This window comes from Perognathus longimembris, chromosome 8 (genome assembly GCF_023159225.1).
Source record: "Perognathus longimembris pacificus isolate PPM17 chromosome 8, ASM2315922v1, whole genome shotgun sequence".
NCBI classification, from domain to species: domain Eukaryota; kingdom Metazoa; phylum Chordata; class Mammalia; order Rodentia; family Heteromyidae; genus Perognathus; species Perognathus longimembris.
In genome coordinates, this window is record NC_063168.1 from 5,177,903 (window position 1) to 5,202,842 (window position 24,940).

At 45.5% G+C, this 24,940-nt stretch overlaps 1 protein-coding gene across 2 annotated transcripts in view; it reads right to left on the reverse strand.

The window, feature by feature from the left end:
- The window catches only part of Rfx8 (regulatory factor X8), a 69,679-nt gene that overhangs the window by 30,933 nt on the left and 13,806 nt on the right, over nt 1–24,940 (reverse strand). The window contains exon 5 of one of the 2 annotated variants that reach the window (XM_048353535.1): nt 8,517–8,519. The exons of the other annotated variant lie outside the window; for it this stretch is intronic. Within the exon in view, the coding sequence (XP_048209492.1) occupies nt 8,517–8,519 (3 nt within the window). The remainder of the gene's footprint in view (nt 1–8,516; nt 8,520–24,940) is intronic. 2 annotated transcript variants of the gene reach the window in all.

A 24,940-nucleotide genomic window follows, 5' to 3' on the forward strand; every position in this document is an offset into this window, starting at 1 on the left:
GTAGCTATGTCCTTTGCCATGCAGAAACTCTTCAATTTGATGAAGTCACATTTCCTCAGTCTTTGATTTACTGTGATTCTAGATCTTTTCCTGGGATGTTTCAACTCATGCCTAGGAGCCCTAGTGCTTCCCCTATCTCTTCCTGCAATAATTTCATAATGTTCATCCTTACTTTGAGGTCTGATCCATTTAGAGTTGATTTTGGCTATATATGTGATATATAAGGCTCTAGATTCAATTTTCTGCATGTGTGTAGCCAATCCTTCCAGTACCATTTGTTAAAGAAGCTGTCTTTCTTCCATCCTGTGTATTTTGCTCCCTTATCAAATACTAGGTGGTTATAGGTCTGCAGGTTCATTTCTTGGACTTATATTCCATTGGTCCTCAGGCCTATTTCTGTGCCAGTACTAAGCTGTTTTTTTATTACTATAGCTTTGTTATCAAATTTGAAGTTTGATATTGATATTCCTCTAGCACCATTCTTCCTGCTAAGGATTGTTTTTGCTATTTGAGGTCTTCTACTATTTCATATGAAATTTTGGATTGCTTGCTCTATATCACTGAAAAATGTTGTTGGGATTTTGATGGGTATTACATTGAACTTGTAGATAGCTTCGGGCAATATTGTCATTTCACAATGTTATTAATCCTTCTACTCCAGAAGCATGAAAGGTTTTTCCATTTTCTTAAATCTGCTTTAATTTCTTTTTACAGATTTTCAAAGTTTTTATCGCAGAGGTCCTTTTTACATCTTTGGTTAATTCCTATTTTTTTTTGAGGCTATTACAAATGGAGTTGCTTTCCCGATTTCAGTCTCACTCTTCTCATTGTTGGCATACAGAAAAGCTACTGATTGTTGTGGGTTAATTTTATACCCTGCTACTTTACCAAAGTTTAGGATCAGCTCAAGTAACTTGGAGAGGAATCTATAGGGTTCTTTATATACAGGATCATGTCATCTGCAAACAGGGAGAGTTTTACTTCTTTCCCTATTTGGATTTGGAGTTTTGGGTTTTTTTTTCACAAACTATTTTTGTAACTGGGACAGCCCTGCATTTGTTTGATGGGTATGATATCATCATGGCTTCAATATGCTCCAGTGAGAAAAGAAAAATTGCCATGAAAGTGAAATCTTACTATTTCCTGACTGCAGAACTTTTCAAATGATCAATCCAGAAATAAAAATACCCTCTGAGTCAATGGGTTTGGCAGAGCTCCTTCACAGAGCAAGACATTGGTAATTAACAATAGACATGGAAATGTCAGTTGCTACAATGGAAACATGTAAGAGAACAGATCCAATCCCTTTCATGTGGTGTGATACGTTTTTTCCTTTAACTAAGGCACATGAGAAACCAAGGCCTCCCACTCACACTAGGGGGCACATCTTCTCTGGGTACAAGAGGAGTGGGTGTATCTTCTTCCCAGTTTCCCAACAGCCCGGGGCTATGGTTAAGCTAAGGACAGGTGTGTTTTTGTTCATCCCATGTCCACACTCACAAGTGGACATGTGAGCCCTACCTGAGCACAGAGAGAAGAAGGCAGCAATTGGCCCTCTGCCCTGGACACCAGGCATCGATTGGCAGGACAAAGGGCCTATGAGATGAGGAGAAGTAGACGACACATGGATGATAGTGGCCTGAATTCCACACAGGAAAAGCCTGCATGGCTGCCCACTAGAACACGCCGTTTTCATCATAAGCTACACCATACACAGCTCTCGTTATCCCTGCTTTTGTGTGTGTGCCCATACTGGGACTTGAATTCAGGGCCTGAGTGCTGTCCCTTACAGTTTTTTGGTTCAGGGCTGGACCTCTTGAGCCACAGTTTCACTTTTTCACTTTCTGGTTGATTGGAGATAATAGTCTGGACTTTCCTGTCTGGGCTAGCTCTGAACAGTGATCTTCAGGTCTAAATAGATGGGATTACAGGTATAAACCTCTGGCACTCTCTCTCTCTATATATATATTTACATACATATACATGTATATACACACACACACATATGTGTGTGTGTGTTGTTGTTGCTGTTGTGCCAATCCTGGGGCTTGAATTCAGAGCCTGGGTGCTATCCTTGAGCTTTTTCACAGCTCTATTTCTGGCTTTTAGTGGTTAATTAGAGAGTCTGGTGGACATTCCTGCCCAGGTTGGCTTAAACCATAATTTTCAGATCTCAGCCTCTTGAATAGATAATTGCAAGCATGAACTGCCAGTGTCCTGTAGCTTCTTCATATTTTGATATGAGTTGTTATCAAAACATAAATTTTACTTTATTTATCTTTACGTGGTTGTACAAAGGGGTTTCAATTCAACACATCAATTTATGAGTACAATCCATTTTGTTTATTTGTTTTGTTTTTGTTGCCAGTCCTGGGGCTTGGACTCAGGGCCTGAGCACTATCCCTGGCTTCTTTTTGCTCAAGGCTAGCACTCTACCTCTTGAGCCACAGCACCACTTCCAGCTTTTTTCTATATATGTGGTGCTAAGGAATCGAACTCAGGGCTTCATGTATATGAGGCGAGCACTTTACCACTAGGCCACATTCCCAGCCCCGAGTACAATCCATTTTGATCAATGTCATTCCTTCTATCTTTCTCCCCAATTTCTTCCAACCCTACCTATCCCCTCAAGCTACCTGATTACTCTTTCACATCTGTACATTAAGTATTATGACTGTATTCACCCACCCTTCCTCTGTCTATTCATTTGCCTAAATTTTACATTCCAATGGAAAGGGACTCATCGGTTCACTCAGTCCCAGGGATAGATGCACAAATCCCACAGACAGGATGATGAACAATACTTGAATGTTCTGACCATTCTGTGATGTGACGTGTGGTGGATTGATTCATTCCTTTCTCTCCCACTTCATATATTAAAACCCTCACTCGAATGTGTCTGTTTGGAGACAGAATTTCTAAGGAGATAATTCAAATTAAGTGAGGGCATAAGAGTGGGGTCCTAATTTCTAGCCTGAAGGCTAGGAGTCCCTGGGGTGGAGGGACTTGCTGGGACTGGCTGGACTTAAGATAGATGCTACCGTGACTCTCAGAAAGCCTTCGGATCCCATTTGCTGAAGGACACACCTACCAGTGCCCTAACAGTTACAAGTATTATGATAATCACTGGAAGGAGAAAAAAAGTGATACTTGAATTCCAGGGACATCTCCACTCATGCTCATAAAAAGACATGCGTGTTCCTGTCCTGCCTCTCATTTTTAGCCCTACATCTATAATCTCCCAACTCCCAGTGAGTCAAGAAGTTCATTTGAGTCCATCCCCAGTTTCTCTTATTCCATCTGTTTTATTTTCTTTCTTGTAACAGGCTTGGAACACAGCTCTTGATGTTTTTCATGACTGGTGCTCTACCACTTAAGCCATGCTTTTAGCCTGGATTTTCTGATTTTTTGGAGATATTTTTTCCTGCCCAGGCTGGCTTCAAACTTTGATCCTCTAGGTCTCAGCCTCCTAGCAGCTAGTATTGTAGGAAAAAGCCTATAATCCTAGTGCCCAGCCTATATATGTTCTTAGTCAAAAATGAAATTATCCTTTGCTATTCAAAAAGAGAGGGGGGGGGGCGTGCTTTCATCCAACAGAATCACCTTGCAATGCACGCACAGAGGAAAGCCATGTGAAGTCACAGGAAAACCAAAGTGAATGAGCCAGGCACTGGTGGCTCATGCCTGTCATCCTAGCTACTCAGGAGGCTGAGCTCTGAAGGTTGGGGTTCAAAGCCAGTCCAGATAGGAAGTTCTGTGAGACTGCTATCGTTAGTTAACCACTAACAAATTGGAAGCAGAGCTGTGGCTCAAGTAGTAGGGCACTAACTTTGAGGAATACAAGCTCAGGGACAGCACTCAGGCCCTAAGTTCAAGCCCTAGGACTCCCTCATCCACAAAAAAGGCTAACTAAGCAAGGAAGGCATTTTCCCAAGTAGATTTTATACACAGTCACTTCTGGAACATCAGATCAACACAAACAACAAATCATAAATGAATAGGAATTGAACCCAGAATAAAGTAAGACAGAAGAATATATTAGAAATGAAAATTCATTAAACAGAAAGACTAAAAGGGAACGTAACCAGAAATAAATGCTCGTCGGCCTTTAGAGATGCTTTCAAAGTCGCTTAGGAGAGTTTCTTCAGCTAAATTGGAAAACGTGCCATTTCTCCACAATTCCATTGTGTCAACATGCTATTCCTAGTATGCACTCCATGGAAAATGAATGCAAGACCAGAGTAGGAATACACACAGTGCCTTTTATCAGTGAATGCAGTCATCCAGCCATCTACCCAAGCATCCGTCCACCCACCCTCCGAACCCTTCATCCGCACACTCATCTATGCCTTCATACATAATCCACTGACTTTTTTGCCTGCCCATTTCTCAGTCATTTATCTTCCTTCGTGTTAGTTAGCCTGATACGACTGCTATTTATCAGAACCACACACTTGGATAGCACTTAGGAAACTCTATTGAAACTAACAGTAATCTTCCTGGGATAGTCCTCTGGACACTGAGAACAAGAATCCCGAAGCTAGAAGCCTGGTGCAGACTACAGAGAATGCCAAGGAGACCCATCAGCCTTGTCACTCACCCCTCCACCCCTGAGTCTCATAGCTCTGGAGAGATGAGCAATACCGGTTGTGGCTGAGTCATCGTCTCAAGTATTCTGACTTTTTCTATGAAATCCCCCAATTCCTGCCATGTGGTTAATACTAACATATATGAGCTTAATTCATCAGCATTTAAGAGGAGAGGAGTATTCCCTTCCATGGCTTTATAAGGAAGACTTAGGGTACTGCATGCTGTATAGAGGTCCATGTGTAAAAGAAACCCTCACCCGGGGAGATACTCTACCTGTTAATAATAATTGGGGTCTTTTATTCATTGAAACAATGACAGTGGGAAAGGAAAAAACATTTCAATCACGTCAAGAGATTCCATCATGGATGGCAAATCTCCCTCTCTACCTGACCGGCAGACAGCTCGCTTGTCCAAAGGAACGGCTATTATCCCTTCCTCCCTCCCTCCTTGAGGAGACTAGCTCAAGCCGCTGCCAGTGGCTCACACCCTAGCTTCTCAGGAGGCTGAGAGCTGATCAGCATCGCCCAAAGCCAGACAGGCCAGGGAGACTCTTATCTCCAATTAGCCAGCAGAGGCCAGATGGAGGGATGGGAGACTGCCAACCTTTTGAACCAAGAGGCTGAAAGGAGAGTGCTCTGGCCCTGAGTTCAAACACTGGTGTGTATGTACACACACACACACACACACACACACACACACACACACACACACAGAGTGGACTTAGCCACTGCAGACTTTGTACTTGAACCTGGCAGACAAGTCTAGGATGGGCTGACCCCACACACTGGGGCGGTGTCCCTAGGGGGAGGCCTAGCCAGGGTGAGCGCAGAGCGGGCCTGAGGAGCAAAGCTCCAGGGCGGCGGCCGGGGTGGGCACGTGTGTCTCTGGGCTCCCGGCCTCCAGCGGCCCTGACTCAGGCCTGTGGGGCTGTGAGGAGGCTGGGATCAAAAGCACAGTCACTGCGATGAAACCACACACCACCACACACCAGGCAGCGCCAGGCCGGGCCTTGCCGGGAAGGAAGGGCTCCTGTCCCAGAAGACGCCTTCCCCGGCCTGCTCGCCGAGGCCGCTCTGAGCATTGCCCTGCTTTCCAGTCACTAAAGCAAAACCCGAGCCAAACCCGAACCACGCGAGCCAACAGAACCGAGGGCCGTGGCGCAGGAGGGACCCGAGGCAGACCGGGGCCGCTGGGGTCTTCTGCGGACAGAAGGCTGAGGTCTCCCCAGGGGAGGGGAGGGAAGACCGTGGGGTTTTTCTTTTCATTTTATTTCTTGTTCTGGTACTGGGACTTGAACTCAGAGTTTAGGTGCTGTCCCTTAGCTTTTCCACACGTGAGCCACAGCTTCACCTCCAGATTGTATGTATGCGTGTGTGTATGTGTATGTATGTATGCATGTGCACGTGTGCATGTATGTATGTGCATGTGTGTATGTATGTGTGTATATGTGCATGTATGTGTATGTGTATGTATGTATGTGTGTATGTGTGCACGTATGTATGTGTATGTGTGCATGTATGTGTGTGTATGTGTGTATGTATGTGTGTGTGCATGTATGTATGTATGTATGTGTGCGTGTATGTGTGCATGCATGTGTGTATGTGTGCATGTGTGCATGCATGTATGTGTGTATGTGTGTGTGTATGTATGTGTGTATGTATGATGTGTGGTTAATTGGAGACAGCTTTCCTGTCTGGGCCGCAGTCCTCAGAGCTCAGCCTCCTGAGGAGGTAGATGGAATCACAGCGTGCTCAGCTAAGAGTATCCATTGTCCACCCCCTGTGAAGGGAAGGGATGGGATTGCATGACCCAGAGATCCTCTCCAGAACCTTCACTACCACAGGGCTCCGAGGCTCTTCCAGGCTCCGCCGTGCAGTGCTCTCCGTCTGGGCTTCTCAGGAGCGGCGGCCGGGGAAGCCTGGCTTCGGTAGAAACCAGCAGCTGACTCGTTCCGCTCCACACAGTGCAGCCCTCGTGTGAGATCCCAGTTACCTCACTCCAAAGCCAATTGGCCAGAACGGGCCATAAAGAGGACCGAGACACAATTCTGTCCTATACAACTCATCTGGAAAAGGAAAATTCCCACCAAGTCTTTTCCGTGTAGTGTTAGTTAAACACACTCTTTTCGGCCTTTTGCTTCAGTGTAAGTACAATCCACATTCTCAGGTTTTGACATCACTGGTCATTAATCCAGACTTTCATTTACATCATTCTGGCATGGCAATCTGCTCTCACAAATCACTCTAATGGCAGGCAGGGAAACAACTTGAAGCAATTACAAAGGTAAGAGGAGAAAAATGTAATAAACCCTGATTCATGTACCATACTTGCCTAGTGAAGGTTCCCAGAGCAGCGGCGTTCTGCCCCCGCACCCACACAGCTTTTTAAGGGCATAGGAAATAATTGCTTGCATTTTGATTAGAACCTATGTGAATGTATGTGTGTGCGCGCGTGCACACACACACACACACGCATGTTGAGGCTTTAACTCATAGTCTGGGTGCTATCCCTTAGCTGTTTCACTCAAGGTTGCTGCTCTACTACTCGATCCACAATTCCACTTCCAACTTTTTGCTGGCTACTTGGAGACAATAGTCCCATGGACTTTCCTGTATGGACTGGCTTCCGACCTTGATCCTCAGATCCCAGCCTCCCGAGTAGCTAGGATGACAGATGTGAGCCACTGGTGCCGGCATCTTCATAAACATCTTAATATACAAAGCCAGAATAGTAAACAGATATATAATTCGTACAAGGGCGTATGACACTAGTGACTGCAAGTTTTTATGTGATTACTCCATTACCATGGATGTCTAACGTCTAGCAAGCAGCTTACTCAACGCTGAGTGCTGGGCTTCATTGACCCTGATCCGCCAAGCAACCTGTCTGGAAGGCAGACAAGATCTGTTCTCCCATTTTAAACACGAGGCAAAACCAAGAGACTGGAGCTAGAGGCCCGGACCTCCTTCAGAGCCCACCAGGATTCAGCCTTCCTCTTTAAGAGCGCGCATGAATCTGGCAGGAAAACCATCATACAGGGACTGGGAGGTAGCCCCATGCTAGAGCACTGACCCAGCTTGCACGAGGCCCTGCAGCACACATATACTAGTAAGTGTGTATGTGCGCATGCGTGTGCACACACATATACCCACAGCATACAGCACACATATGTATTTTAAAGCTCAGAATGGACAAGGACAGCGTTACTTTTCAAATGTGACTCTCCGGCCTGGTGGCCGAGTCATTGCTGCATTGGGGGTTGTTGCTCATCTGCCGCTTAACTGTTTCCTGGCGCATGAGGTTTTATGAACAGCTCAAGTGCAAAACGATGACCTAGTGGGGAACCTCTACGTGTGGAGGAGAAACCCAGCCGCCAGGGGTGGGTGGGTGGACGCTGGTGGTCGTGGTGGTGAAGTCTCCCTGGCAGAGAGCAAAGAATACATTGCATTGGCAAGAGGCAAGTAGCCTCCTCAGAGCAAATGCTTTTTGAGCTTGGGACTGTGCTGGGGCCTAGGAGTGGTGCTTGCCTTCCAAGCCTTTGCACGACAAGGGCGTGGCTGCGGCGGAATTTGCAACATGTATGTTTTTTCAAGCTGCTGGAGAACAAGCAGGTAATACACACATATATTTTATAACTGTAACAAGTTCCAACCAGCCTCGGAAACCATAGGGTGGACAAGGCCAACAGCGGGCTGCAACTTGGTCCCCTCATTAGTACAGAAGAGCTAGGCCCCAGAGGCTCATTGCGGGCCTGGCCCTGGGGGCCCTGGGCCCCTCCCAGCCCTTTCTGCTAGGCTGGTTGCTCACAGTGCAGGAAAGAGGCTCCTGTGTGTGGGGGGGGAGGCCCATTAGGGGAACCCCTGGGGTCTGGCACCCTCCGGTTGTGGTGCTCACATTGCCAGGCTGCCAGGTGGCTCTCCAGGAACCCACTTTTCCCAGGGGCGGTGCTGGAAGATTCCTGCGCCTTTCCTGTTTTGTGCGTGGAGCCAGCTGCGGACCCCGGGTCCATGCGAAGCGGATGCAGCCCTGATCATGGGCTGGCAGAGGAACAAAGAGCCAGAACAAAGGCTGTGCCTGGAAGCACAGTGGTGGATGCATTCTCAGGTCCTTTAATATGCTAGGCTCTGTGTGTGTGTGTGTGTGTGTGTGTGTGTGTGTGTGTGTGTGTGTGAGAGAAGTGAGGGGAGGGCCAGAGTTAGTTTCCCTAGATCCTGAAGGACACTTGAGGCTGTACAAATGGTATCAGAATTCATATTAGGTAGGATAAGGATTCATCTAGCTGAAAACGGATTAAAAGAAGTTTTCCTCAACTCCTTTTCTAGGATCTGGCACTTAGTTGCAGCTCCCTGAGGAGCTCCATTAATAAGAAGCTCCAGAGTAGTTCCAAGGCACTCAGAACGGTAAGGTCAGACTAGCTTGAGCCCAAGAATTTAAAGTGAGCCTTGATACCCTGAGAGATAGGCAGAGATAGAAAAACAGAAAAATTGACTTAAAAGCAGCAGGCAGGCTGGAGAAAGATGGCGCCGAGACAATAGGGAGGCACCCCGACTCGCACCAACTGAATAGCGAGCTGGGAACTCCAACACCCAACACTCCACCAAGAACCCAGCAAAACCAGCATCCAGAAGCAGTGGAGAAACGCAGGAAAACAAAAAGGAGCAAAAAAGAAGAACCGAAAACCTACACGGAGCCGGAGATTAATCGGGGCACCCTCCCCCCACCAGCCGGCCCTGGCCCAAACAGGGTCAGGCTGGGAAAGGGAAACCCGGCGATCGGCAGACAGGTTGCCAGGAGCACAGAATCCATATAGCGGGAGACCCCACGGACACAAAGCAGGGTGCGGACCAAGAGACACCCGGCAGCGACGAGAAGTTCGGGTCCACACCAGATTCGGACAAGGGAACCCAGCGCGGCAGAAAGAGGGAACGGGGGAGCCACCACGACACTTCGCCAACCCCTGAAGGGCCAACGGCGGTGCGGGACACACACACAAAGCAGCAAAAGTGAGTCCCCCATAATCCCTTCCCCCAACGGGAGACCCAAGCCCGACAAAGACGATATATCTCCCTCCCTCCCCCTCCCCACTCCCGTGGGAACAAAGATTCCCCAAATCAGGCGGGAAGCTCCCAGCAGGCACTGGGAAGCCAGTCTAGCAGGGGAAGGGCGGAACAGCCCCAAGCCCCCAAAGGTTCCTGAACTGGCAGAACCGGCCCCGTCCCCTTCCCAACAGGGGCCAGGGACGGCCGGCAGGGCAAGCCCCACCCGAGGCGCCTAGACCTTGCGGACTCTTACAACTAAAATCACAGGCGCTGGTGGGCAATACCAGCCCAGCAGGGTCACCTGAGCCTGATCTCGTTCCCCCTCCTCGAAGCGGAGGCGAGGTCTGAGGGTGCCAAGCCACACCCGGACAGTCGATCCCACTGGGCCCCACACATACTGCTTCCCCCACCCAACGGACTCGCGGGAGGGCGCAAGCACAACCCAACAACCCAGGGCTCGCTCTGGGAGGCAGACCCCACTTAAGTGCCTGTTGTAGGGGACTCACAGTGCACAGGAGGGCGGGGCCCCGGCGAAAGGGCCCGCTCTGATAGGCGTGCCCTGCACTGGTGGGCGGGGCCACAGCGACAGCACCTGCTGACGCAGACACGCCTACACAGAAGGGAGGGAAGATCTACACAGACTTCCAGATGCGCAAATCACAAAGAAACATAACTCAGTTCATCAAAGGACAAGCCAACTCGCCAGCTCCAAAAAGCAGCACGACTGGAGAGGAGATGGAGAATAAAAAAGCAAATGAGGACATGTTAACAGGAATGATCGAAACCGTCAGAAATGAAATCAGAAAACAATTCCAGGAGTTTAGAGCGGAAATCTGGAAGGACACCCAGGAAGCCAAGAAAGAAATGGAAGCAAAACTGGATACAATGCAAGCCTCGTTTAAAGAAATGGAAGCAAAAATGGATACAATGCAAGCCGCCTTTAAAGAAAATCTCCACACCCTGAGAATTGAAATGCATGAAAAAATAGATTTAAAATACAACTCTTTAAAGGAAGAAATTTCCACGATCAGAGCTGATATGACAACCATGAATAGCTCTCTGACATCCATAAACTCCGCAATTGAAACCATAACACAAAGAGTGGACCATATGGAATCCAGAATCTCTCGCCTGGACGATGAAGCAGCTGACAACAACCAGAAAATGACCACACTCCAAGAAAAGGTGAAGCTTCAGGGAAGATTACTCCAGGAACTAATGGACAAAGACAAGAGATATAATCTGCGTATAATTGGAATAGAAGAAGGAGCCGAATATCAGAGCAGAGGGCTTAATCATGTTCTCAATAAAGTTATTGCAGAAAACTTCCCCAATCTCACAGGGGACCCCATCCAGGTAACCGAAGCCTATAGGACACCTGGCAGGCCAGACCCCAGGAAAACCACCCCAAGGCACATAATATTCAAGACTACAGACCTCAAGATTAAAGAGCAAATTCTGAATTCAGCCAAAGCGAAGAAGGAAACTTTTTTCAATGGGAAGAGGATTCGAATAACATCCGACTTATCCACACAAACTTACCAAGCTCGAAGTGAGTGGAAGAACACCATCCAAGTACTTCAGAATAACAATTTACAACCTCGGATCAAATATCCAGCGAAACTGGAGTTCACATTCGAAGGGAGAACCAGATCTTTCCACACCAAAGAGGAGCTAAAGGAGTATGTGAATAAAAAACCAGCCCTACAGCGAATATTAAGAGGGGAAGCCCACCCAACAGAGATCGTAAAAGACACACAGACAGATTCAGAAAGAAACTTCAATAGCCAAAGTCCAGCAGAAACACAAGCTCACTAAAGACAAGAAGAAAAAAAAAAAAAAAACAACAGGAAAAAACAGCCCAACAAGAAAATGGAAGGAGAAAAAACACCCTTATCCTTGATCTCTTTAAATATAAATGGCTTAAACTCCCCGATCAAGAGGAGCAGACTGGCAGAATGGATCCGCAAGCAAAAAGTTGACATCTGTTGTCTACAAGAGACCCACCTTACAGCAAGGGACAAAAACAGGCTTCGAATGAAAGGATGGAGCAAGATCTACCAAGCAAATGCACCCACCAAAACGGCAGGTGTAGCCATCCTGATCTCAGACAAGCTGGATTTCTCTTTAAAGTCCACTCAAAAAGACAAAGAAGGACACTACATATTGATACAAGGAAAAATCCAGAATCAAGACATCACGGTGATAAATGTATACTCACCGAACAAAAGAGGCCCGACATATGTCAAGCAAATTCTCACAGAATTACAGAGCAAGATAGATGCAAACACAATCATAGTGGGTGACTTTAATACTCCTCTCTCTCCAAGAGACAGATCCAACACCCAGAGGATTAGTAAGGGAGCTGAGGACCTAAATAACACCATTGCCCAAATGGATCTAACAGACCTATATAGAACCTTCCACCCTACAGAGACCCAATACACCTTCTTTTCAGCAGCCCATGGATCATATTCCAAAATAGACCACGTCATAGCCCACACAAAGAACCTCAGCAAATACAAAAGAATTGACATCATCCCATGTATTATATCTGATCACAGTGGATTAAAGGTAACCCTCAACAACAAAGGATACCACAGAGCCTATACACACTCTTGGAGGCTAAACCCCACGCTGCTATCCAACACTTGGGCCACAGATCAAATTAAAGATGAAATCAACGAATTCATAAGCCACAATGACAAAGAAAACACATCACAAAGAAACCTATGGGACACAGCTAAGGCAGTACTGAGGGGCAAGATCATTGCACTCAGTACCCACATTAAAAGAATGGAAGCAGAGCAGGTGAATACCCTCACGATGAAACTAAAACAACTGGAGAAACAAGAAATGACAGAATCTAAAATGACTAGGAGGGGAGAGATTACAAAGATTAAAGAAGAGATAAATCTGATTGAAAATAGAAAGACCATTCAACAAATAAATAAGACTAAAAGCTGGTTCTTTGAGAAAATAAACAAAATTGACAGACCCCTTGCAAGACTCACAAAAAAAAGAAGAGAAGAGACTCATATTCGTAAAATCAGGGACTCCACAGGAAAAATTACAACAAATACACACGATATTCAAACAATCATAAGGAGCTATTTCCAAAACCTCTACTCAACAAAAAACAATAATTTTACAGAAATGGATCAATTCTTAGAGAAGTACAAACTGCCCAAACTGAACCAAGAAGAAATAAATCAACTAAATAAACCAATAACTTACGGTGAGATACAGGAGGTAATCAAGAACCTCCCTACTAAGAAAAGCCCAGGCCCAGATGGATTCACCAATGAATTCTACAAAACCTTTAGTGAGGAGCTAATTCCAATACTCCTCAAACTCTTCCGCGAAATAGAAACGGAGGGAAAAATCCCGAACTCATTCTACGAAGCTAATATCATACTCATCCCCAAACCAGGCAAAGATCCAACAAAAAAAGAGAACTACAGACCAATATCACTAATGAACACAGATGCAAAGCTCCTCAATAAAATATTAGCTAACAGGATCCAGAAAGTGATCAAGAATATCATACATCATGACCAAGTAGGCTTCATCCCTCAGTCACAAGGATGGTTCAACATCCGTAAATCAATCAATGTAATTCACCACATAAACAGAACTAAAATCAAGAATCACATTGTTATCTCAGTCGATGCCCAAAAAGCCTTTGACAAAATACAACATCCATACCTATTAAAAGCTTTGGAGAGAACAGGAATAGATGGAACATTCCTCAAAACAATAAAAGCCATATACAACAGACCAACTGCTAATATCATATTAAATGGAGAGAAACTTAAATCATTCCCCCTAAACACAGGAACAAGACAAGGATGCCCACTCTCCCCACTTCTGTTCAACATAGTACTGGAATCCCTAGCCATAGCAATAAGGCAAGAGGAGGACATCAAAGGGATCCACATCGGCAAGGAAGAAATCAAGTTATCCCTATTCGCAGACGACATGATCTTATATCTCAAGGACCCAAAAAACTCAGTACCCAAACTCCTACATCTAATAAACCAATTTGGCAAAGTAGCAGGATACAAAATCAACCCACAAAAGTCAGCAGCTTTTCTGTACACCAGCAATAGACAAACAGAAAAGGAAATTATGGAAACGATTCCATTTACAGTAGCCAAAAAAAGAATAAAGTACCTAGGGATCAACTTAACCAAGGACGTGACGGACCTATTCAATGAAAACTACAAAAATCTAATAAGGGAAATCAAAGAAGACACAAGGAGATGGAAAGACCTCCCATGCTCATGGGTAGGCAGAATCAATATAGTGAAAATGGCCATACTGCCCAAATTGTTATACAAATTCAATGCAATACCTATCAAAATCCCAGCCACATTCTTCACTGAAATAGAGAAACCAATCCATAAATTCATATGGAACAGCAAAAAACCTAGAATAGCCAAAGCAATTCTAGGCAAAAAACATAGTGCAGGAGGTATCACCATACCAGACTTCAAGCTCTACTACAAGGCCATCATAACAAAAACAGCATGGTATTGGTATAAAAACAGATCGGAAGACCAGTGGATTAGAATTGAAGACCCAGAAATAAAACCGCACTCTTACAGCCAACTGATATTCGACAAAGGAGCTAAAGACATACAATGGAATAAACATAGCCTCTTCAACTACTGGTGCTGGGAGAACTGGGCAGCCATATGCAGAAAACTCAAAGTAGACCCAAGCCTATCACCATGCACCAAGATCAACTCAAAATGGATCAAGGACCTCAACATCAGACCTGAATCCTTGAAACTACTGAAGGACAGAGTAGGAAAGACACTAGAACTTATAGGCACAGGAAGGAACTTCCTGAATAGAGTCCCAGGCGCACAACAAATAGGGGAAAGACTCAACAAATGGGACTACTACAAATTAAAAAGTTTCTGCACAGCTAAGGTCATAGCCACCAAAATAGAAAGACAGCCAACGATATGGGAAAGGATATTTACCAGCACAGCAACAGACAAAGGCCTGATATCTGTCATCTACAGAGAACTCAAAAAACTAAGCCCCTCCAAGCCCAATAAACCTATTAGGAAATGGGCAAAAGAGCTAAAGAGAGACTTCACAAGAGAAGATATAAAAATGGCAAAGAAACACATGAGGAAATGCTCAACATCCCTGCTAGTAAAGGAAATGCAAATAAAAACAACCCTGAGATACCACCTCACCCCAGTTAGAATGGCCTATACTCTGAACTCAGGAAACAACAAATGCTGGAGGGGCTGTGGGGAAAGAGGAACCCTTCTCCATTGTTGGTGGGAGTGCAAATTAGTACAGCCACTTTGGAGAACAGTATGGAGGTTTCTCAAAAAGCTCAATATAGACCTACCCTATGACCCAGCCATACCACTCCTAGGCATCTATCCTAAACAGCAAAACCCAAGATATCAAAAGGACATTTGTACTTCCATGTTTATCGCAGCACAATTCACAATAGCCAAAATTTGGAAACAACCCAGATGCCCCTCCACAGATGAATGGATCCAAAAAATATGGTACTTATACACAATGGAATACTACATAGCGATTAGGAATGGTGAAATATTGTTATTTGCAGGGAAATGGTCAGAACTCGAACAAATAATGTTGAGTGAGACAAGCCTAGAACACAGAAAACAAAGGGGCATGATCTCCCTGATATATGACTGTTAACAAAGGGAGATGGAGAGACAGTAGAGACCAAGTCTGTGAACACTGTATATGTGCTTGATACATTGTATACTGCATATGGGTCTACCTGACCTAGACAAGGGATGGGAAAACAGGTTGTAAGATATCACAAGAAATGTACACAATGCCCTACTATGTAACTGCACCCTCTTTGCACAGCACCTTGTAAAAAAAAAAAAATTTATGTTCAATTGATAATAAAAAAAAAAATTTAAAAAAAAAAAAAAAAAAAAAAAAAAGAAGTTTTCCTTACACGTGTTAACCAGAGATTTATCTTAGAACGAGGTAGAGAATACAAATGAGTGGAGCTGTTTCTATATATGTGACACACACACACACACACACAGAGCAACAAAGGATTCTGGTTTCCTAACGTGGCCCAGCTCCTCAGGGACTTTCTGGGTTGGCAGTGACACCCGGGGCCCAGTCTCCACGTAGATAGATGCCCGCTAAAGAGGGGGGCTGGGTGCTTCCAAGTCCCCCTCCACCCGGCGGGGGTGGGTGGTGGCAGAGTCTGCACTGGGTGAGAGGTCTTTCTTGTACCATGCACCCAGCACATCTACAGTCATTTTCACTAGCACCCCTCCCCCCAAAAATGATAGGCTTAATTAACTTTCCTTTGACAATAAAACCAGAGTCCCTCCTCTGGCTAGGGCAGATGCTGCCTTGACTCACGGTGCCCTGTCTGTGACACTGGGGATGTGTGTGTGTGTGTGTGTGTGTATGTGTGTGTGTGTGTGTGTGTGTGTGTGTGTGTGTCTCCCTGGGGACAGCCACTTCCTGAGGTTAAGCAGATGGCCACATCCGGTCCTGATTCCTGGCCTGTGGCCTTGAATGTGCGGGGCAATGTTCTAACAGTGAGATGTGCCCCAGCCCAAGACACTTTGCTCTTAATCCTCTTACAATCAAAGTCCTATTCCTCCCTTCGGCGGCTCTCCGCGGGAGGGTTTATGTAAGTTAATGGTCATTGTTGCACACATAGAGAAACTCTTGTTTCAGTAAGGTGAACAACTTTGGGGACTCTCCAAAGTGTCCCAAAGTGTACATGACATGTCAAGTCCTGGCTAGGAAAATTCCCCTCTTAGGTGAAGCAGGGTGTGTGTATGTGACATATATATATATATATATATATATATATATATATGTATATATATATACACACACACACACACACACACACATATATATATATATATGGGTGTGGAGAGAGAGACAGAGACACAAGAGATGAGAGAAAGAGTGAGGAGAGGGAGAGGAGGGGGAGTGGGGAGGGAGAGAGGAAGAGGCGGGGCAGGGGAGGGGGAGGGGGAGGGGGTGATGGCTTCCAGGTGTGTGTGTGGGGGGGCTGGCTCTCGCTGTCTCCCCCATGGAGCCCTGCAGTGGGTCTGTTAAAGATGGAGGGGAAGCCATTTCACCTCTCACCCAGAAGCACATGCAGCTCCAGCTGAGAGGAGAGGGACCAGGCTTGGGCTTGCAGGTGTGCAGAGAAAACATGCAAAGTGCCAAGGGGGTGAGGAGACATCCCGGGGCCTACTGTGGCTTTCCCCTGGGTTATGGAGTTAGGCTCTGTATTCTTTTTAATTGAAGTACTTTCCTGAGGTCATTATAGATTTATATGCTGTTGTAAGAAATAATTGAGAGCAATCAGACCCTGTTATACTCTACTCAGTTTCCCCCAGGGGTAAGAGGTTGTAAAAACGAAGTAGAGTCATTCCTTGCTATCCAGAGGCCTCTCCTTCCCCGTAACTCCAAGTTCCTCGTAGAAAATGCCATCCTGTTTGCCTAGACACCACATGTGCCGCTTCTGGACTTACGTCAGCTCGAGAGGTGCCTAATACAATGGAATGTGGTGTGAAACGTTGCTATGCCAAACTTTTGGGGAATAATGATGAGAAAAACAATGTATATGTTCAGTACAGACAGAATTCGTGTTCCCATTCATGGCAGGTCAACTCAGAGGGTTGGGAATCTGTGTGTTCCTAGGGCTGGCTGTGCAATGTCATGAATGTTAACACTGATGTTGATACGATCCATGATCTGTCTTGAATTCCTAAGGTTTACTTAAATTCACTTTTACACGTGTTCCTCTCTGTGTCTATTTTTATGCCATTTTATTTCACTTTATTTCTTGTACCCGTCCTGGGGCTTGAATTCAGGGCCTAGGCACTGTCCTTGGGCTTTTGTGCTCAAGGCTAACTGCTCTACCATTTGAGCCATGGCTCTACTTTGGTATTTTTTGTTGTTGTAGTTAATTGGAGACAACGGTCACAAGCCAGGCACTGGTGGCTCACACCTGTAATCCAAGCTACTCAGGAGGCTGAGATCTGAGGATGGAGGTTCGAAACCAGCCTGGCTGTGACACTTTTTTATCTCCAGTTAGCCACCAGAAAACCAGAAATGGTTCTGTGGCTCAAAGTGCTAGCCTTGAGTTCAAAAGAGTTCAGGGGCAGTGCTCAGCCCCCACGTTCAAGCCCTACAACTGAAAACAAAAAGTGTCTCAAGGGCTTTCCTGCCTGGCTTTGAACCTTGGTCCTCACATCTCAGCCTCCTGAGTAGTTAGGATTACAGGTGTGAGCCGTTCACACCTGGCTATTTTTAGGCAATTTTATACTCCGTTCTGTACTACAGACAAAGCCCTTCCCCAGGCAAACTCACAAGATGTAGATGGAAGAAGAACAACACGTGCAAGGAAATGGTGTGCAAACCACTCAGCCATCCACGGACGAGTGGGCAGAATACAGCTGACACAATGCTTCAGTCAACAGTACAAACGTGGGGACCCCTCCCTTGCACAAGCATCCTCGGTGTAGTTCTTTCTCGCCACACCCACCTCCAGATTCTCCCACCCTCAAGGCCCTGACTTCCAGCAGTCACTAATCTAGCCCTCCTTTCAAACATTTTATTTCCGTTCATGATGGTTCGTTCATGCCTACAATTCCAGCATTTGGGAGGTTGAGTGCAATGGTGTCAGTCCAGTGCCAGCTTAGTCTCTACAGAGTCACAAGTCAGCCTGAGCTACATACTAAGACCCCAGTCCCATAAAACAAACCAGGAAAACACCAACCTAACCGTAATTGACCGTAAAAGACTAATTCATAGATGGAACCATAGGTGGCATATAATCTTTGGGGACGGAAGTTATTTTTCTTTAATAAAACTTCCTGGATATTCTTCCAAGCTCTTGTGTCATGATTTGCTCCTTTTTATTGCCGAATAGTATTCTCTGGCATGGATGTATCACTATTTGCGGTACCTAGCCTAACTGAGTTAGTTTTCCTTCTACAGATTTTTCATTTGCTGTCAAGCCTAAGAAACTCATGCCTACCCCGATGGCCCAATGATTTGATTCTATTTTGTTAAGTTTAATTATTTATGCATCCATCTACCTATCTACCTACCTACCTGCCATCTATCTATCTAGCATTTATTTATTTGTCAAGTCTTGCTATCATGCCCAGGCTGGTCCTGAACTTCTGGACTTAAGCAGTCCTCCCATTTTAGCCTCTCAAGTAGCTGGACCACAGGTGAGCTGCACTTTAGTCCCAACTAGCTTCATTCTTCTATTTCCAATTGAAGATTCTGGCCTGTGAGATCATTTTCGTGTTAGTGGTGAAGTTTGGGTTAGGGTAAAGTGCTGTGTGTGTGTTTTGTTTTGTTTTGCATAGGTCGCTCACTGGTCCAGCACTCTTCGTTAAAAGGCCATTCTCCCATTGAATTGCTTTGGTACTGTGAGTGTGTTTAATGGGATCCAGTTCTAGCTTCTCCTCTCTGTTCCGTTGACTTGTGAGTCCATGCTGACTTTGACTTCATGTGGTCTTGATTGCTGTAGCTGCACAGTGTACCTTAGTGCCAGTCAGAGCCCTTCCTCCCGTTTTATTCTTCTTTGTTCAGGTTTGCTCCTTTCTCAGTCCTCTTTTGCTATGTTTTTTTTTTTTTTCCTGGAAAAGTTCTCAAATTTGCAAGGGGAGGGGAGATGCTATCCTTAAAACGTGATCCTCCTACTTAGGCCTCAAAGTTTTTGGGGGGCTAACCCTAAACTGTGATCTTCCTCCTTATGCTTCCTACATAGCTAGGACCACACTCCGCTTATTTTGTTGAGAAATGGAAGTCTTACTTTTTGCCCAGCTAGCCTTGAACTTGAACTATATCCTCCCGATCTCTCCCTCTTGAGTTGCTGGGATTATAGGTAGAAGCTACCATGCTTAGATCCATAAAGCTTTTAAAATAAGCTTTTCTGTCCCTTGAGATTTTTTTTTAACAACCCCAGTAAGAACTGATATGCCATAGAATTTATTGATTTAAAGAGATGCTTTAAATATGTTCACAGGTTTATGCAACCATGCAGGAAAGAGATAAGGCAGTAGGCCTGAGAAAGTTGTTGGGAAGCCTTCCTGCAAGGTTATCTCTTGGCTGGTGTCTGGGTTTGCTTCTGGAGGTTTCCAAGTGGTCCAGTGTGCCTAGACTGCACTGGATCAGTTTGCGCTGGCCTGTGTTTTCCTTGCGGTGTCTATCATTTCAGCATGCGGTGGGCAGAGGCCCTTTATGCGACTAGCACTGGCTAAGAACTCTGGATGGCATCTCTAAGGGGCTTCCCTGGGAAGAATCATCACTCACTGGCTACTGCAGTCTCCTGAGGACCCTCACGTGAGGGACAGAGCATAGGTGGTCTCACACAGCTCCTCCACGATCTCTCTCAACCGGGACTACCAATCTCCTCTATGTCACTGACATGCATCTCAGCCACAAGTACAAGGATATGCCAAGTCCTGGGGGGCGGGGGAGGGTCGCATGTTTCCTACTAGATCTGCAAAGCTGGAAATGGCCTTTGGGATTCACAGCCCAGTGGTGGCAGTGACAAGATTTGCTACAGTAGCCCCCCAACTCATTAAAATAAGGCAGGGACATTATTTGGGAGGAAAAAGGAGATGGAAGTAGGTTTTTAGGAGTGTACACGTTTAGAATGCATATTCCTCTTTTTTACTCCAACTTGAAAGGAGGTAAGGTCTATTTTGGCTCATGGTTTCAGAGGTTTCAATCCCTGGTAACTTGGTCCCTTTTGTTTTGGGTTGCTTTGGGTGTGTGGAAGCTCAGTACCTCATGGCAGCAGCATGTGGAAGATACCTGTTCACCTCACAGGTAGGTGAGAAACAGGTGTGCAAGACACAGAGAGAAAGGAAGGGGCTGGGCTCCCATTAGCCCCTTCAAGGTCATGTCCTCAGTGACCTGACTTCCTCCCACTAGGTCCTGTCCCTAAAGCTTCCATTACCTCCCAATAGCTCTGCAGGTGGTTAACCAAGCCTTTAATAATATGTGGGCTTTTGGAATATGTGGCCTTTTGTGTGTGGCTTATTTTGTTGGGTAGTGTGTGTGTGTGTGTGTGTGTGTGTATGTACGAACGCATGTGTGCGTTTCAGTCCTGGGGCTTGAACACAGGGCCTGGGTGCTGCCCTTGAGCTTTTGTGCTCAAAGCTAGCCCTCTACCACTTGAGTCACAGCTCCACTTTTGGCTTTTTTGTTTTTTGGCAGTTAATTGGAGATTAGAGTCTCACAGACTTTCCTTCCTGGGCTGGCCTCAAACCACAGTCCTCAGATCTCAGCCTCCTAAATAGCTAGGATTACAGGCATGAGCCATCAGCTTCTGGCTGATAGTTTAACAACTATGTAATGCCTCTCTTTGTCCCTGGTACCTTCCTTCCTTCTGAAGTCTATTGGATTAGATGTGAAGGCAAACCTTTCTGCCTTTCTGGAATAATAATTGCCTATATTTTCATGCCTATATTTCACCTGCCTATGTAATCAACTTCAAAGTGAGGTTCTTGTCAACAGTACATACTTGAGTCACTGTCTTTCTTCTTAAATCTGCTCTGCCAATATTCCATTTCGATGGATGTACACTGAAGGATTGACCCCCACCCTGTTTTCCCAGGTGCGTACAGGTACTGGGCAAGCCACCAAAACTAAGTGCAGACTGCCTGACACGGCCGGGGCACTCCGACCTGGGCCTGGTTGTAAACAATCCATTGTGGGCCTGGCTGGTAAGGCTCCCAGGCAGAGCAGGGAGCTCAGGAAAAGGTTAAGAGGTTGGCAAACTAAAAATTGTATCCTGTGAAGGTCACACCATCTAGGCAAGACAGATGTAGAGCTGCTTGAACATTAAAAAGGCTTGAGACCTTGGCTAAGGGAATACTTACCCTACCTTCTGTCTACACCTGCAACCCCCCCCATACTAAACTTGATCAGACCCTATAAAAAGCTTGACTCCAGGTCCTCCCCCCCCCAATCTCCAAACCCAAGAGGAGGTTTTGTCTCTCACTGGTAATAAGGGGTCCTAGTCTGTTGAGATCCAGTCCAGAGTATTCCTTGCCTTTTTCCTAACATATTTACATAATTCCTAACATATTTACATAATCCGCAATGAAGGCCATTGTTGGCAATTCAGCCATTTCCTTGGGTTCTCACCAATTTGTTTTTGTTTTCTCTTGGTTTTTGCCTCTTGAGAGTTAAACAGCTTCTGGGATTCCATTTCGATTACAGTGTTTTGGCTTCATTTCTATTTTTTTTTTTTTGGTAGGGGTTGACTATGACAATCGTCACACGTGATGTTACGGCCTGTTGTTACTGGAGTCTCACCTTTCCATCTCATGGGAAAGGTGGAACTCTTTGAAATTTAGGTCCCTTTACTTCTCCCTTCTTAAAATAGCATTGTCTTGAGTATGGGATATGATTTTTTTTTGTTTCAGTCATGAAATATGATTTATAAAATTCATGAGGAAAAGGGAGTCTACTCTGTATTTCTGTTCTTTTTGTTGTTTGTCCTTTCCTAATGCTCCAAGATTCCTTCCCTGTCACTTCCTTTCTCTTTGAAGGGCTTTTGTTAGGCCATCGTTAAGGGTCCTCAAGTCTTTGCCTTTGCCTTCACCTGAGAATGTCTTCATTCTCCCTTCCTTTCTCACCGTTGGTGCCAGAAGTTGTGACTTGCCTAAGACCATGTGGCTTTTAGTGGTAGAACCAGGCAGTTGGCCTACACACACAGTTGTTTCTGATCTTATCCCCATGTAGGATGGCCACCTCTCTGGGAGAATTAAAATATTTCAGTTAAAAAAAACCCAATAGGAGTCTGGGAATGTGGTTTAGTGGTAGAGTGCTTGCCTAGCATGCACGAAGCCCTGGATTCGATTCCTCAGCATCACATAAACAGAAAGATCCAGAAGTGGTGCTGTGGCTCAAGTGGTGGAGTGCTAGTCTTGAGCAAAAGAAGCTCAGGGACAGTGCCTAGGCCCTGAGTTCAAGCCCCAGGACTAGAAAAAAAAAAAGTCCATTGGGCCATTTCCTCCAGAGCTTCAGCAAATTCCTCCGAATTCTCTAGTCCTCATCTTCCTTGTTCTGGCTCCTCCCATTCTTTGGCTTACCCACCAAGCTCCACCCTTACCTTCCTGGCTATTGTTTAAACTTATCCCGGCTTCAGGCCCTTTGCACATTCTCTCTTTGCTGCCTGGAATGCTGTTTACAGATCTCCCCGTGACTGACTTTTTAATTCACATTTCTGTCCACCCGACATTGTCCCGTGATAAGGGAAGGAAGCCTTTTCATGATTCCACGGTAGCGTCTCCTGCTTGCATCCCGCTGTGTTCCTTTCCTATTGTCTTTCCTCATAACTAAAGGTTCCTAGGATGAGAGGCCTTGTTTGTCCTTTTCAAGCTTTGCCACAGGTAGCTACAACAAGCCTGATTTACAGTAGGAACTCAAGTATTCGTTGAAGGAACAACTAAATGAATGGGGAGATGAATTAGAGCTTCTGATCCTTGAAAACCACAGAGATGACTGTTTCATTTTGAGATCTAATTTTTAAGAGGAACTTGTCAACACAGGTCCTTAGATAAAAGGTCATATAATAAAACAGATAACGCTTTCATCAATGTCGTTCATTGTTGATTATCAGCAACAGGGCACCATTTAATGTATTTTTACCTTCTAAAATATATCTTACTCTTTCTTAAAAGATATGACTTGGGTGGAGAATAACCTTTCATTCTTGGTACATGTTTAGTACAAATGGAGTGATGGTAGCTCTAACTACCCAGCACACGCTATGAAGTTGTTCGCTCTGTGGACACAGAACTCTCCAATACATTGGGCCAACTGTAATCTCAGCGTCATATGGTGAAGGCTTAAAGAAAATATCAGGAATCCCAGGCTACAAGTCTGGAGAACCCAAAGGAAGAATCAGTAAGGCTGTGTCACCTAAGGAAGTCAAGGACAGCTTTAGATGATACTTCATACAGATGTGTGTGTGTGTGTGTGTGTGTGTGTGTGTGTGTGAGAGAGAGAGAGAGAGAGAGAGTGCTGGTACTGGGGCTTGAATTCAGAGCCTCATGTTCTCATTTTGCTTTTTCTCTCAAAGCTGGAGCTCTACCTCTTGAGCCACGGCGTCACTTCCAGATTCTTGCTGGTTAATTGGAGATAATATCTCATGAACTTTTCTTCTCAGCCTAACTTCAAACAGGGATCCTAAGAGCTCAGCCTCCCGGGATGGTAAGGTTATAGGCATGAGCCACTGGTGCCTAGCTCACTTCATACAGCTTCTGTCTGCCAGTATCCTAAGTAGAAGTAAGTCATGAGGCAGAGGCAATTTGAGGGGAGGTTATAACGTATAAGTTTAGATTTCCCCAAATTTAGGGGTGAGGTTGAGTGGGTCATCTAAACAGAATGTCCCGTGAAGAATCGGAGAGGCATTCCTAGGGAGTGGGAGGGGGGAGGCCCAGTGAGGGAGGCAATGCAGGTGTGCTAGAGCCAGGAGGTGCGCAGGAATGGGGATTACCCAGAGCAGACCGTGGGAAATGCCGTGGGAAAGGAAGCCGGGAAGCCAGAAGGGGGAGTCCTATTGTACACCTGTCATCCCAGTAAAGATGGGAAGCCTAAAAGCAGGTGACCTATAGCTCAGGCAAAACCATCCTAGGTGGGAAGTAAGATTCCTTGTTAAAAATAACCAGAAACAAAAAGCAGGCCTGGAGAGGTGGCTCAAGTGGTAGGGTGCCATCCAACCTTGCAGGGACATGGCCTTGAACTAACAACTAAAATTAAGAACAAAAAAGAAAAGTATCCACAGAAATGAACTGGAAATGGATTTCTCTGGCCAATAACATGGCCAGAGACTGACAAATGGGTTGATCAACGGTGTGTTACTGTGATGGGTGTGTTTTCATCTTTAAGAAAAGCTTAACGTAGGACAGCAGTGGCCCGCACCTATGATCCTAGCTACTCAGGAGGCTGAGGTCTGAGGACCACAGTTCAAAGCCAGCCCAGGCAGGAAAGTCTGTGAGACTCTTATCCCCAATTAACCACCAAAATGCCAGAAGTAGAGCTGCAGTTCAAATGGTAAGAGTGCCAGCTTTGAGTGAGGGACAGTACCCAGGCCTTGAGTTCAAGTCCCAGCACCAGCACCAAGAAAAGTATGAATAAACAAATAAATAACTTAAGACCATAAAAAAAAAAAAAACACGGGGCTGGGGATATGGCCTAGTGGCAAGAGTGCTTGCCTCATATACATGAGGCCCTAGGTTCAATTCCCCAGCACCACATATACAGAAAATGGC